This window comes from Pezoporus occidentalis, unplaced genomic scaffold (genome assembly GCF_034315485.1).
Source record: "Pezoporus occidentalis ecotype Australia unplaced genomic scaffold, CSIRO_AGI_Poc_V1 ctg55, whole genome shotgun sequence".
Classification (NCBI taxonomy): domain Eukaryota; kingdom Metazoa; phylum Chordata; class Aves; order Psittaciformes; family Psittacidae; genus Pezoporus; species Pezoporus occidentalis.
The window spans coordinates 2431626-2445155 of NW_026915888.1; the positions used below are offsets into that span (position 1 = coordinate 2431626).

Genomic DNA, 13530 nt, shown 5'->3' on the forward strand with positions numbered 1-13530 from the left:
ATGGTTTCATTGTCATCTGTTATTGTGACTCTTGTGAAATGGGCTCTCTGGGAAAAGAGGTCCAGAGGCAACATCCTCCTATTAGCTGCCCCAAACATTCTTTTCTCTTCCTTTACTTCCACGCATTTGGGTTCTGTTTCCCATACCCTTTCCCATGACACGGCCAGCCAGACCATCCCAGCCACCTCTAATACCTCAAATATAGGCGCCAGAAGCAGGGATGCTCTGGACCAGCCAGGAGTTCATCACTGGGGTGGTCATCATCACTGCGAGCAATAACACAACCCAGTAATCAAATCCTTAGTTTGCAATAAACTGATCCTTTTCCTTTTCATTTAAGAGCCGAATACAAGACTGTGGTAGTTTAAAGATGTATTTCCTTCTCTTCTTCCCCATGCCCCTAGGAAGACCCATCTCAGATTGAGATGCATTCCCACGCACAGAGCTGCATCCCCTGGGATGCTCTGGTCAGCCCGCTGGTCCCCAGGTAAATCTGCTCACTACACCGACACGGAGGTACACAGAAAACACTGCTTTATTGACTGCATTTGCCAACACATTGAGGAATGCAAAGGGATTCTTTCATAAGCAATGGGCCATGGTCCCAATGTGTATTAAAGCATACACTGTATCTAAACAGGATGAAAATAATGGCAGACAGAGCTATTCCAAGGCAACACAAATAGCATGCATAATACAGTCTCACACAGAACGAGTTTGAGAACATTATATTGCTTTAAGGATTAACTAACATGGAAAATGTACAAAAAGGAGAAATAGGTTTTTGCATTAATGAAAAATACATTTTTTCTCTACAAAGGAATTTCTAATACAAGAAAATAAATATTGCAACATAAGCCAAAAATAATTTAAAATTGCTCTTTTCAATATATTTTCAATATTTCTCTTTTGTATTAACAAATGGCACATCACGTTCTTTGAAACAAAGAAAACAGAAGGGTTTCTCCTCCTGCGACATTCATATCGTTTCCTGTAACTGATGTGAAGTCGGTCTGTTTGTATGTGGAATGGTGCAAACTGCGGGGTGAGCTCCTTAAAGAACAACCAAACCTCGTGCCCTGCCCTGCAGCAGCATCGTCCCGCATCCCGCTCTCGCCTCCCGGCTCCGTCCTGCACCCGCCTCGGGATGAGCTCCATGGACAGCAGGCACCCAGCCCCGGGGAAATAGGTGCAAAAGCAAGAAAGAATAGTTAAAAGTAATTGAAAAATGGGAATGGAGGGAAATGGGTGTGCAGAATGGGAGCTGTCCTCAGGGAACTCCCACCACCATCGGGGCTGGGGTTGACGTTGGGGCTGTGCTCCATGATGAGGGCATGATGCTCTTTGCATCCTCATCTCAGCGGCTGCTGCTTCTCCAAGGAAACGGGTGCTCTTACAGTGCAAATGTCAATTCCTGTAGTTTATACATCTTAAAAGACAATATTTCTCTACTAAAATAAACCCTTTTATAGTAATTATTTTTTTCTTTCTATTCATTTCAAAATACATTTACAGTACATCAAAAATATTTTCCTTGTGCATTTTCTCTTGGAAACGCCAGGTTACCCTGTTCCAAGGCGGTGGCGAGGATGCTCTGGGCAGGGGATGCACCAGAGCGGTCCAGTCCTCCCCCCAGCCCATGGCTCACAAGAGCCCCTTTTCTCCTCTCTATCCCCTCTACCCCGTTCTTCTCCCCAGGTTGGACATGCCCCACCAGCCCCCTTAACCTTTCCCTACCTAAACACCATCTCCCAATGGCAAAATACAGTGCCTGATATTTTGGGAGTGTTTCCAGCTGTTTTATTGCCTGGTGCTGGTGGCGCTGGGTTGGTTGTTCTTTAAAGTCTCCCCCTCTTTGCTTTCCTGTACTGAGAAGACAAGTAGTGCAGAAGCTGATGAATGGAGCTGTGTACAGTGAAACTTGTGGATTGCTTTCTCTGATTTAACCATAATTGAGTGAAGCACACGGAAGCAAGATTCATTAAAAGGCAGCATATTGATTATTGTTATGACTCTTATACTAGGATACTGTAGCTAAAGCTAGCAAGCCTGATAAGATAAACTAAGTCCTATTTACTGTATTTAACATTATCCGAACATAGTGAGCCTTAATTAATGAGATTTTCATTCCCAACCTCAATGGATTATGCTAATTTATAACAAAGGTGGTTCCCGTTTTGTTGATTTTCTGATGGTTTTTTTCCCTTTTCTTCCCCCCCCACTAATAACTTGTGTCACATTTTTCCCATCTGAGGAAGATTCCTCCCCAGGCATGGTCAGTCTCAGCCGGGTTAGTGTTGGGCTTAGCCAGGGCTGGGTGCAAGCATCCGACCCGAAGCCCAAGCCGCTTTGCCATGCCTGGGATGAGCTAGGCTGTCATCGCTTATCTCTGCTGCAATTTAATCACTAATCAGGACTTTGGAAGGCTGGTAACAGATGATCTACCCTAAAACGTCAAGTGAAGGAGTCTCAAGAGTTTCAAAACAGAAAGCTCACAGTGAAATGAGCAAAAAGCACTGGAAACCAAAACGGCAGGATGCGGTCTCGGAGCAGCAGCATCCCTCGGAGCAAGCTTGGAACCTAACGCCGCAGCAGTGTGTTATGAGTGTGTCTTTAGTCCTTTGTTGCTAAATCGAACTTCCAATTGGTGATTATTTCCTATCGTGACAAGTTTCCGGGTTGTGGCTGTGCTGTCTGACTGTCAAAAAAGATTCTTTGGCATCCACAAAACTGGTTGACGGATTGGTCTGACCACTGCAGGGTTGCTTGTTTCGTGACGGGTTGAACCGGTTGCGGAAGTGTCCCAGGTTTTGGGTTATCTGGATTCTTGTTATTTTATTTTTTTTTTCTTTTTTAAACCTTATTTTTAAAAAACAACAACAACAAAAGTTTCAGTGAATTCCTTTTTTTTTGTGTTTTTTTTTTTTTTTTGTGTGTTTTTTCTTTTGTCTTTGTTCCCTGAGCTCACACTGGGGTCACTCCAATAAAACACGTAGCATGACTTTAACTGTGACCTTTGAAGCCAAAACCGAAGTAATGGTGCAATTAAGTGCAAACATGGAAATTCGCCTGACTTGTAGGTAACCATGGGCTTTTAAACAACATTTAAGGCTTATTGGGGACGTTTTATGCATTAAATTATTGTACTATTTATAATGTCAGCTTCTGTGAATCACCCTCCCACAACGAGTCAACAGCTTGTACCCAGGATTTAAGGGAATTAAATAACAAAGAAAGGGATGGGGAGGAATCAATTCACCGTTTCCATTGTGGCGTTTAGTAGGAAAACAAACTGGTGAAGGCAAGCGTTTCCATTTCCCCTCGGTGATGGCCTGCCCGGCCTCGGGGCCGAGTGTTTCATTGTGCAAAGGGGGTTTCAAACGTCAGTGGGACCACGGCAGCCATTGGAGAGAAGCACGGGCAGGAAAACTTCGCTCAACCTCCCAGGTTAACCCCAGCTCCCCACGGTGTTGATGCTTTTCTCCTCCATCCTGCCCCACATTCCATTTCCCGTCGCTCTCAGCATACCCATTCACCCGAGTCAATCACGTCTGTTTTAACAGTGACCTCAAGGGGGTCGATCCATGGGGCAGGGGTAAGGAGAAATTTCACATCCTGGCTCCTGGACGGATCCCGACCAGATGGAAAAAGGGAAAAATCACGACCGAGGGGTTTTTCCCTAAAACCAGAAACTAACGTTGCCCTCTTCCACCCCAAGCGCTTCCCTCCAACAAGCTTTTGTGCTTTAGTCAGTATTTATTTTAGCATCACTTATTTACTTCCTCATATACACGTACCCAGGTGGGTACATCCCCTCCCGCAGCTAGCCACCACCATACCCTCTGCTCGCTCCCTGCTCCGGGGGCAACCATCCCGGGCAGGAATCTGCCCCTCATTAAATAATGCCCATTAATTACACTGCCATCCCTGCAGAGAGCACGGGTACCAGCACCCTCCGCCCTTGGCACCCTCAGCATCGGTCCTGCTGGGTGCCGGCTCGCATTCCTGGGAAGCGGGGTCTGGCAGGGAGCCGGGGAGGGACCACCACTGTCACGGTCATCGATGTCGGTGAAGCTGAAGCTGTATCTCAGGCGTACAGAGAAGAGAAAGACAACAGTGCCGAATTTCCAACTATATACACATAGTAAAACCCCCCCCTGCTATGATCCCAGGCAGGAATCGGACATGGCAGTTGGAACTGGGTGTGAGGCCTCGCGCGAGGCGTGCCGGGGAGGAGTTAGGATGCCAGGATGCTCATCCTGACGATGTCCTCGCCGGCCGCATCCAGCTGGCCCCGCTGCGCCCTGCGGGGCTCCCCATCCGAGTCGCTCATCTCGGCGTCGGAGAAGTAGCCGTCCGTCTCGGCGTCGAAGCGACGCAAGGGAGCTCCGCCGGCGCCGTCGGCCTTGGGGGGCTGCGACCGCCTCGGCCCTCGGCTCTCCTTTGGTAATTTAAACCGCACGACGGTTTTGGGGCTACCTACGGAGTCAGGCACTTTGGGCGCGGGGCTGGGCTCCGGCGGAGCGCAGCGCGGCGGCTCCTCCTCCTCCTCCTCCTCCTCCTCCTTGCTCACACAGCCCCGCGCCCCGGGATGAGGCTCACAGGCTTTCGGGATAGAGCCCTTCTTGGCCGCCTTTTTCACCTCGCCCGTCCCTTTGCGGTCAGTGGGAAGCTTCGCAGCCCCTTTCTCCACCTTGCTCGGTCTGGAATCCGGAGCGAAGGGCTTGGTGGCATCATCCGACAAGTCACCGGTGCTGTTAGTCCATAGCTCCGAGCTCTCCGGGTGGCTCCCGCCCACAGCGGGGGGACTGCTCCGGGGCAGCTTTTTCTTAGTGTTCGTTCTCGTTTTGCTTTTCACTTTCTTTGCGGCCTCGCTCTGCTTGAACGGGGACCGCAGGGAATGGTCCATCATGAAGCTCAGCAAGGTCTCCTCGTCCTGCAGGAGCTCCTCGGAGAGGCCGGGGGTGCTGTCCTCGTGGTGGGCGTTGTTGAGGGACCACTCGCTCATGGCCATGTTCTCGGCAGTGATCTGGACCGACTGCGCCAACCAGCTGTTGAAGAAGGTCCCGTCGATGGGGAAGGAGGTTGATAAGCCTGGAAAAAACACACGTGGAAGGTTGGTTCAGGAGCCAGGAACAGCCACGCGGCCCTTCGACATCACCAGCTTCACCGCAACTCCCCACAGTGGAGAAACACCCAAGAGGTCAACTGTAACACACCACATCAGGACACAGAACAGGGCTCGCTCCAGCACTAGTGATGAATTCGGGGTTTACAGCACAACAACCCGAGTGCTTCCCCGCATCCAACACCCCATGAACCTCCCCAGATCTAAACTGAGCATCTTTCTGCAGTGAAGATGCCAAGCCCCAGCACACCCTAGCACGGGTGGAAAACACATCCCTGTGCAAAGGTGCCAGAAAAGCCACCCCTGTGTAAGCCTGAAAACCTGGTGACTGCCACCAGTGCCCAAGCAAGGGTCCATGGGCTCTCCAGGGAGATGCTGCAGCTGGGCCACCACACGCTGCCAAAGCCCCCGGCAGCACCGGAGCCAAGCAGTCAGTGGGGTGGTGGGGCCGGTGCTAAACCTGTGTGCAGAGGCAGGGAGGGCAGGAGGCAGGGCTGAGAACTCGCGGAGGGATGCCTGGTTTTCCAGGCTCGCAGCAGTGCAGCTTTTCTTGGAGATGCTTTTCCCACCCTCCATCATTTGATGGAATTTGCCCCAGCAAAGCCAAAGCTTCCTTAGCAGAGAACAGCACAGAGACAAGATGAGCGCAAAAGCTGTTACCAAAGGGGCTCCTGCCTATAGCCCAACAGCTTGGAGACAAACAGAAAGCAACAGTTGGGGTGAGCAATGGGCAAAGCAGAGCAAGGCAGGGTGGTTCAGACCCCCAGACTTCCCATAGAAACTCCATGGGAAGCTGAGCACATGGGAACCCATCGCATCCTGCCCTGCATGCCAGCAGACAGAGGAAGTCACACAAAACCCCAATTCTGTGTAAAAAACCATATGTAGTTGTCAAGGATCTTATCAAAAAAGACCTTTTTGTTTTGGTTTTTTACTTCTCCCCAAGCCCCATCTGTTGCTGAGCAACAGCAGGTTGTGGCTGATGGGGAAGAGCCGGAGGTGGGTGAAGCATCCACAGAGCCAGCCTGCATCTCCTTATCTCCCATAGCAAATTCAAGAGACAAGATTCACTTTGTGCCTGCCTCCTGGATGCTGCTGGCACAACCAGCACAACCACAGGGTTCTGGACAGTTTAAGCCATGCAAATCCACAGCCCATGAGCTGTACCCACCATGGGTGCACAGCACAGAAGACGCAGGGGATCAGCCCTACTGCCAGGTGGGTAAGTCTGATTTTATCACTGGAAAGCGAAATCATGCTTCAGCAGCAGCACATCACAGGGTCTGTAACATCATCCCAATCCAACAAGCCCTAGGGCTGGGGGGGACACTTTACACCCCTTCCCTGCTGAGTACCATGTCTCCAATGAGGCCTCTCCCGCAGGACCTCAATAATTCAGGCTGATGCCCACAAAGGGAGAGATGGAAGAGGCTCCCATGGCCTCGGGTGTAACTAAGCAATGTACATGCAGGAGGGATCAGGGGCTGGGACTCTTAACCCTGCTCCCCAAAACAGGGAGCCTCCAGCAGCATGGGTCCCTAAAATCAGACTTACCCAGTTGTCCCAATACAGTTTCGTTGACTGATTTCCTTTTCTCTTTCTTCTCAGGACTATTTTTTCTACCATCTCTTCCTTTCCTCCTCGGGTCACTTTTCTTACCCTTTGTCTTCTTCCCAGTTTGTTCTGGCATTTTGCAGAAAGAAAGGAAAACTCCATGTGAGACGAGGCATCAGGGATGCTGCAGTGAGCAAGTTCCCCTTGGGGCACACCCCTGCAGTGGGCACCTGGACCAGACCTCCAAGCCAAAGAGGGAGCGCTTCCTGGGCAACTGTAGGCTAAGGTCTATGTGCAATAAGAAGATCTGAATCCTATAGGTTATATAAAAACAAGGTTGGAGCCTTGGATATGAACTTAGTGTGGCCACAGGGCTATCCCACTGAAGGCAAGGGACTCACTGGAAGCTCTGCACCACCAAGATGCACACCTTTGGGGTGAGGATCTGCATAACCCCAAACGCTGCTCAGACTCCTTCCAGGAGGATGAGGACCCCCAAACCCAGCTGTGTGCCACCCATCACCAACAACAGCATCTCCTGGAGGGATTCAGCTGCAAAGCCAGCTGGACAGCAACGGTGCCAGCAGTGTTTTAAAGCAGACCTTGATTTAATTTGACCTTTTGGCTATAGTACCTGCTCACACTCATAGTGGGTGGAAACAACCCAAAGTTGTAAAACCAAAGCAGTATATTGAGCACAAGCAAATAGAGTAGGAAGGTGGCCAGCACTGCCTATGGAAAGCCATATGACTCTTAGCTATGTAGCCATTCAGCTAAAAATCAGTATTTCCTAAACGGCTTTGAACTTCTACTGGATTTATTCCTCTTGGGTAAACAGGACAAATACCCCATAAAAGTACAACTTGTATTGCCAAGCAAAACACTTCAACAGCTTTTACTCACTCCATTAGGTCACTCTCCCAGAGAAGTCCACACTAAAACCTCTATCACTTTTCAGAGGGGGAAGGATATTGCCCTAAAACCAAGATGAGGGTGGCTGATGGAAGACATGCAGTTACTGAGGCTGGCCCGTGGCTGAACCTGCACAAGCAGCTATCAGAGCAGTGATGTTAAGGAACAAACTGGTTCATGCGTTAGGCACCTACAGACAGCTTCAGCAGTGAGGCCATGGGCTGGATGGGTCAGAGGGAATAACCTCTCCTCTCCCCTTGCTGCTGTGATGGAAATACACGGGGTGAGCAGGGGAGGGAGTTCACACTACACCTGCCTGAGTGTGGATTAACAGGATTTATAGCCCCGGGCTTGCCAAGCCAGGACCCCCCCTCCTGACCAGAGCACCCACTGAGAGCAAGGAAGGCAAAAGCTAAGCTGGTGTTCGCTGCCTTCCTGCCAAATAACTGGAGAAGGGCAGACACATTTTCCACTTGGCTTCCAGACCAGAACTCTGGCTCGGTTCAGGCAGCACAATGGGGCTAAAGAGAAACCCGAGCAGCAGCTTTTGAAGAGGAACCTGTCAAAATAGCAGCCGTGTCTCAAAGCCAGACACTGTTGACTTTCCGTTCCATGCAAGAAAAATACAAGGCAGAGGGGTGGGTTCATCTTACACTGATTTTATTAGAAGTCTCCTCCTCAAATGATCACTTGTCAGTGGGGGAAATGAACCCCTCCAAGCTTTGAGCTTTAGGTGGGAGCCGTTCCAAAACTGCTTCTGTGCCAAAACCATCTCTGGAATAAGCCCAACAGATTTCTGTCGATGAGTGCTGTAACAGCAGTTAGAAACGGGCCTCATCCAGGCAAAACCATGGTGCCTTCTTCCTGCCTGCAAGAAGCCCCAGGTACCCAGAGCAGCTTGGTGGGGAGCTGTTGGGAGGGGATGCTACAGGAGCAGTCCCCCCACCTTCACACCAGTCAGTGCTTTGCAATGTGGTGAGGGCACAGGGACAGGATGACCAAGGAAGTTGTGAAGGCTCCATCCCTGGCAGTGCTCAAGGCCAGGTTGGACACAGGGGCTTGGAGCAAGCTGCTCTAGTGGAAGGTGTCCCTGCCCGTGGCAGGGGTTGGAGCTGGAAGAGCTTTAAGGCCCCTTCCAACCCAAACACTCTGGGACTCTGTGATTCTATGAATATGCAGCAGTGAATTATCCATAGCTTTGGTCCCACTGGTGCCAAGTATCTTTAGCTCCAAGTATTGCCAATTGGCATGGAGGAGGCTTAGCAAACCCTTGGGTGTTGGGAGCACTTGGTAGCACTGGGGTCTATAATGGTGTACGTTCAGGATGGGATGAGGATGAGACAGGAAGGAGCTGAAGCAGAAAATGCACACAACACTGCTCTGCTCTGTGCTGCCATGCATGGGCAGGGCTGTGTAGCTGCCACAGGAAGGCTGAGCCCTTCTCTGACCTCAGTTTCACTGACCACCCCTCCATGCCACAATGCCACCAGCCCCGGGGCTTGCTCCTTCCATCGGAGCTGGAGATGAGCACGCATATGAGGACCACATATTGCACTGGGGAGGAGGTAAGGTGTCCCTGCCTGCACTGTGACTGTCACAGCTCACCAGGCCGTCCTCACTTCCCACATCTGGGATTGCAGCTTAAGATCTGATGCTACACCCTGGTGAGGGAACGCTTCCTGAGCTTGGAAGACCCTACACACCGATGCTGAAAGGCACTTGGGTCCCTAACATCCCCCTGGCATGGAAGGACCCAGATGCTTAAACCACCTGAAGATCGCAGGACCAAATTCCCCTGGTCAGGCTCTATCCCTGGCATCAGTTACTTGCAGGAGCGAGGTCCCAGAGGCAGCAATCCCTGCTCAGGCACAGGGATGGCTCAGGCCCATCCCAGGAGCAGCTCAGCTCAGTTGGTTCAAAGCAGAAAACAAACTGGCAAACACCATCCATTTGGTGCAGGAGAGGAGAGCATCTGCATCAAAACGTGAATGCCACAGCCTGCACCCCAATCACCTCTTGAGCCACCCTCGCGCTGTGGGCTTGCCTCTGATCACTCACCTTTAGGCAGAGCAAGCATCATGGTAAAGGCAGTTGTGCTTTCCCCAGAGTACACGCATGCCATTTGCAGGAAGGGCAATGGTGCAGACAGCCCCAGAACACGAGCAGCAGAGCCCAGCACAGCTCCCCTCCCTGGCTGGCATCTGCACCCCATCGCAGCCCTCCTCAGGAGGAGCTGCCACCCCATCACTGCGCTAGAGACTGGGTCGGGCATGACCAGAGGTTGGATTCCCCAAGGGCATTTCCAGCCATCCAACACCTGGTTTGTGAGGGAGCCGAGTTCAAAAAGCCTTCCTGGCAAAGCACCCTGTGCCTGTCACCTTCTGAGGGCTGCAGATGCTAATCCAGGTTCGCCCAGATGAACTGAAGAACATCACAAAGTCCCTGTGATCCCCCATCAAACCTGCAGAGCCCAACGGGAACAGTGCATGGAATCTGCCTGCAGGAGCTGAGACTGTTGCTCTTGTCTTTTATCCACCCGTTACTCCTGAGCTGGACCTCCCTCCTCACCAGCAGCATCCCTGTGGGGAGCACCATCCAGCACATTCCCGTGTGCCAGAGAATGGCTCTTGGGATGTGGGGTCTCCAAGCGGCGGGAACAGCTGGGAACACCATTCTGTGTCTGTCCAGCCTGGTGACCTCAGTCACTGGTTCCGTGAGGACGTATGGAGCATCAACACACAGTGGTACTGATCTGTGTCACAGGGCCTGAGGTGTGCAGGAGCCACATCTCCCTGGAGCACACCCTGGGGTCCCGGCCATCCCCGCCTGGCTCTGGCCTTCCAGAGGAATTCGCCCAGGCTCCGAGTCACAACCACCTCAACGCACACCCTCCTCGGGCTCCAAAACTGCCGTCAAAGGGAACTTTTGTCAAGGAAAGCTCAGCCCAGACAGTTCCTGAAGAAACCCCAACCATGTGATGGCTTCAAACGCGGCTCCAAAGCCACAAACACAACAACTGCTGGAAGCGCCTGCCAAAGCGCCAGATGCTGCTGCTGGAAAAACTGCTCTGCAGCCACAGGGTCTGCTCTGCTCTGCCACCACAGCAGGAGCTGCGGGCTCCGGGAATGCTTGTGTGAAAGGCAAGAAAGTAGGACAGAAGGAAACCATCTTTATTTCAGTTCCTTAACAGTGAGTTGCCAGAGGCTTTGCATGCGGCAGCATGATGTTCTCCACCAACAGGTATCTGGAGGAGAGGACTGCAGTCAAGCAGTGCTAACGGAGCTGGTCTCTCAGAGCAAAAGACATCCCACTGAGAGCTTAACCTCTGATTCCTGACAGAGCCAAAGGCATCTGCAATGAGTCCAAAGCAAGGGCTGCTGACCCGTGCCAGGGAGCCAGCTGCTGTGAACCAGCCCCAGCATCAGCAGCCCTGCGGGCAGGATTTGCTGTCTCCTGCCAGACAGCTCCATCTCCATAAAGCCCCCAAACACTGCCTTAGCATCACTGCCTAGCCAAACACTTGGGCTTTCTGGTAGACTCCTGGGGAGAGGAGGATCAAGAGGCATCTGTGAAATCACTCCGGTCACCCGGGGTACGGCTTTATTGGGTGCTTCTGAACAAAACTGGAGATGGGTAAAGACTCAACACGCAAACCAACCTTAAGTAACAGGGCAGAGGGAGCTCTGGTTCCCTTGGGGAGGGGTCTGAGACTTAGGCACCCGTCTGGCTTCAGAGGACAGCAGGGACAGAGTGTGTGAGAACAAGCTCTGGCAAGCGGTACTGACCTGGGTAAAGATCTTTCTCAATAAGCTTCATCTGGAGATGGAAGATCTGCTCCTGCAGCTTACAAATGGTGTGCTTCATTTTCTCCCGTCTCGTCACCATGTAACACAGATTTCTAACCTACGGAAGCACAAGAAACAGTGTCAGGTTTAGGCAGTGTCTGATTTGGGACCCAAACTGAGGGGAAAGTTTGGGTCCCCTCAAACTGTGTTGCTGCTTCTGCTGCCCTGGGAAATCCATACGCTCTGGGATCCGGTCCTTTTCACCTCACAGGCCAAGGGGAATGGCTTTAAGCTGCCCGAGGGAAGACTGAGATGAGCTCTTAGGCAGAAGCTCTTCCCTGTGAGGGTGCTGAGGCGCTGGCACAGGGTGCCCAGAGAAGCTGTGGCTGCCCCATCCCTGGCAGTGCTCAAGGCCAGGTTGGACACAGGGGCTTGGAGCAAGCTGCTCTAGTGGAAGGGGTCCCTGCCCGTGGCAGGGGCTGGAGCAGGAGGAGCTTTGAGGTCTCTTCCAACACAAACCAGTCTGCACTCCTATGATCATTCACAATTCACATTCAGTACTTGTTGCAGCTAGGACAGAGCATAGGAAATACCGCAAAATATGCAGGTGATGCTGGCCCAGGTCAGCAGCTGGTGCAGCTCCCCTACCCCAAATGTAGCCCCTTTCTATGGTTACTCACACTTGCCCCTGCAAATCACTGCTGCCTTCTGTGCCCATTGCAAACAGCAGAGCACCAGACATAAATGCTCATGTGAGCCAGCACGGGAGTGGTTAAACCCTGCTCATCACACAGGGATGCTGATGAACACCTTCTGAGACAACAGAGATGCTGCGTGGTACCCACTGGCATCTGCCTGGTGATGAATCTCAGTGCCATGGGGTTTGCCAGCCCTGTATCAGGGTGGCTGCAGAGCCGGGCTCTGTCACCATGGCTGCACCGGGCAGCGAGGCTTTAGGAGGAAACAGGCTTTCAGCTGCGAAACAGAAAATGCCAGTGGCAGCTCTAACAGGATTTGACAGCGTTTACTCAGCTTCCTGGTGCTCTGAAAGAGAAAACTGCCTGTAATGAAGTGAGGAGGAGGGGGCCCGACTGGAGGCACTGCAGCAATGTGCGTGGGTATGTCCAGACTCGCACCTGAGACCCTGATGCCTCCGAGTCCTCCCTCTCCTCATCCTCAATCCCTGCTCTGCAGAGGAAGGCTGGGGCATTTCCAGGATTAGGGAACTGCTCCTACACGGTGAGGAGCCTTTGTGCCTCTCACAGTGACAAAGCAAGCCAGGACATCATCCCTAGTGTCTGCCACCAAGGGCTGTGAAGGCACCAGGATGACCCCCTGATGGCACCAGTCTTACCTAAGGACAATCTGGGAACACGTAGGAATACAGGAGAAAAAGCTGCTCCTTTTGCTGTTGAATCAGCTAGCAGTGAGCTAATGCTGTGTATTTTTGTTCTGGATTGGAGAAAACATCAACCCCAAATTTCTTCATGAGAAAAACAACTGCCTCTGGCAACCTGCATCTCCAAGTGTTTGGCGGTATCTCTTCCCTATGATTTGATATTCCTGGAAGAAAACATCACTTGTGCTCTGCTTAGAGACTGCTGGTATTTACACACACTTACACAGCTAAATACCACCCAGTGCTGCTTCCCCAAGCCAAGCTTGGATGGTACGAGAGACAGGAAACTACAGCTTTATGTTAAAGCTGAATTAAAGCACCAGTCCTTATCCAGATACCATTATCAGCCCCAGAATTACAACTGTTCCTGACAGATCAATTACTGAGAACACTAACATTGAATGTGATGCCCTGCGGACACCTCCTCAAAGCCACCCCTCCAGGCTGCCCTTCTACAACATCTATTTGATGCTTTGCCTCACTACTTGTAAGTGAAAAGGGGCGGCTGTGAGCGGCGCTGACAGGCAGGATCAGATACCTGGGATGCACTGGATTTAAACCTGTATCACCCACTGGACTTTGATCTGGCCAGTGTTTATTGTTCCCTGTCTCGGAAGCACAGCAAACAAACAGCTCTTCCAGGGCCAGGCAGTGAAACCTGGCAGGGAGTTGCTAAGCAGAGGCTGAACGCTGAAGGGGAATGACCCCACAAAGCCTTTGGCTTTGACACCAAAAAACATCAAGGAGAAGCT

The 13530-nt window shown here is 51.7% G+C and overlaps 1 protein-coding gene across 3 annotated transcripts in view; it reads right to left on the bottom strand.

The window, feature by feature from the left end:
* Positions 1-517: 517 nt before the first annotated feature.
* JADE2 (jade family PHD finger 2) overlaps positions 518-13530 on the bottom strand; it is a 76529-nt gene continuing 63516 nt past the window's right edge. For 2 of the 3 annotated variants that reach the window (XM_062638096.1, XM_062638094.1), the window contains exons 10-12: positions 11380-11497; positions 6683-6811; positions 518-5094 (exon numbers count right to left, since the gene is read on the bottom strand). In XM_062638096.1, coding sequence (XP_062494080.1) covers positions 4238-5094; positions 6683-6811; positions 11380-11497 — 1104 coding nt within the window. In that variant the 3' untranslated portion in view covers positions 518-4237. The remainder of the gene's footprint in view (positions 5095-6682; positions 6812-11379; positions 11498-13530) is intronic. The other variant, XM_062638097.1, reaches the window with a different exon arrangement.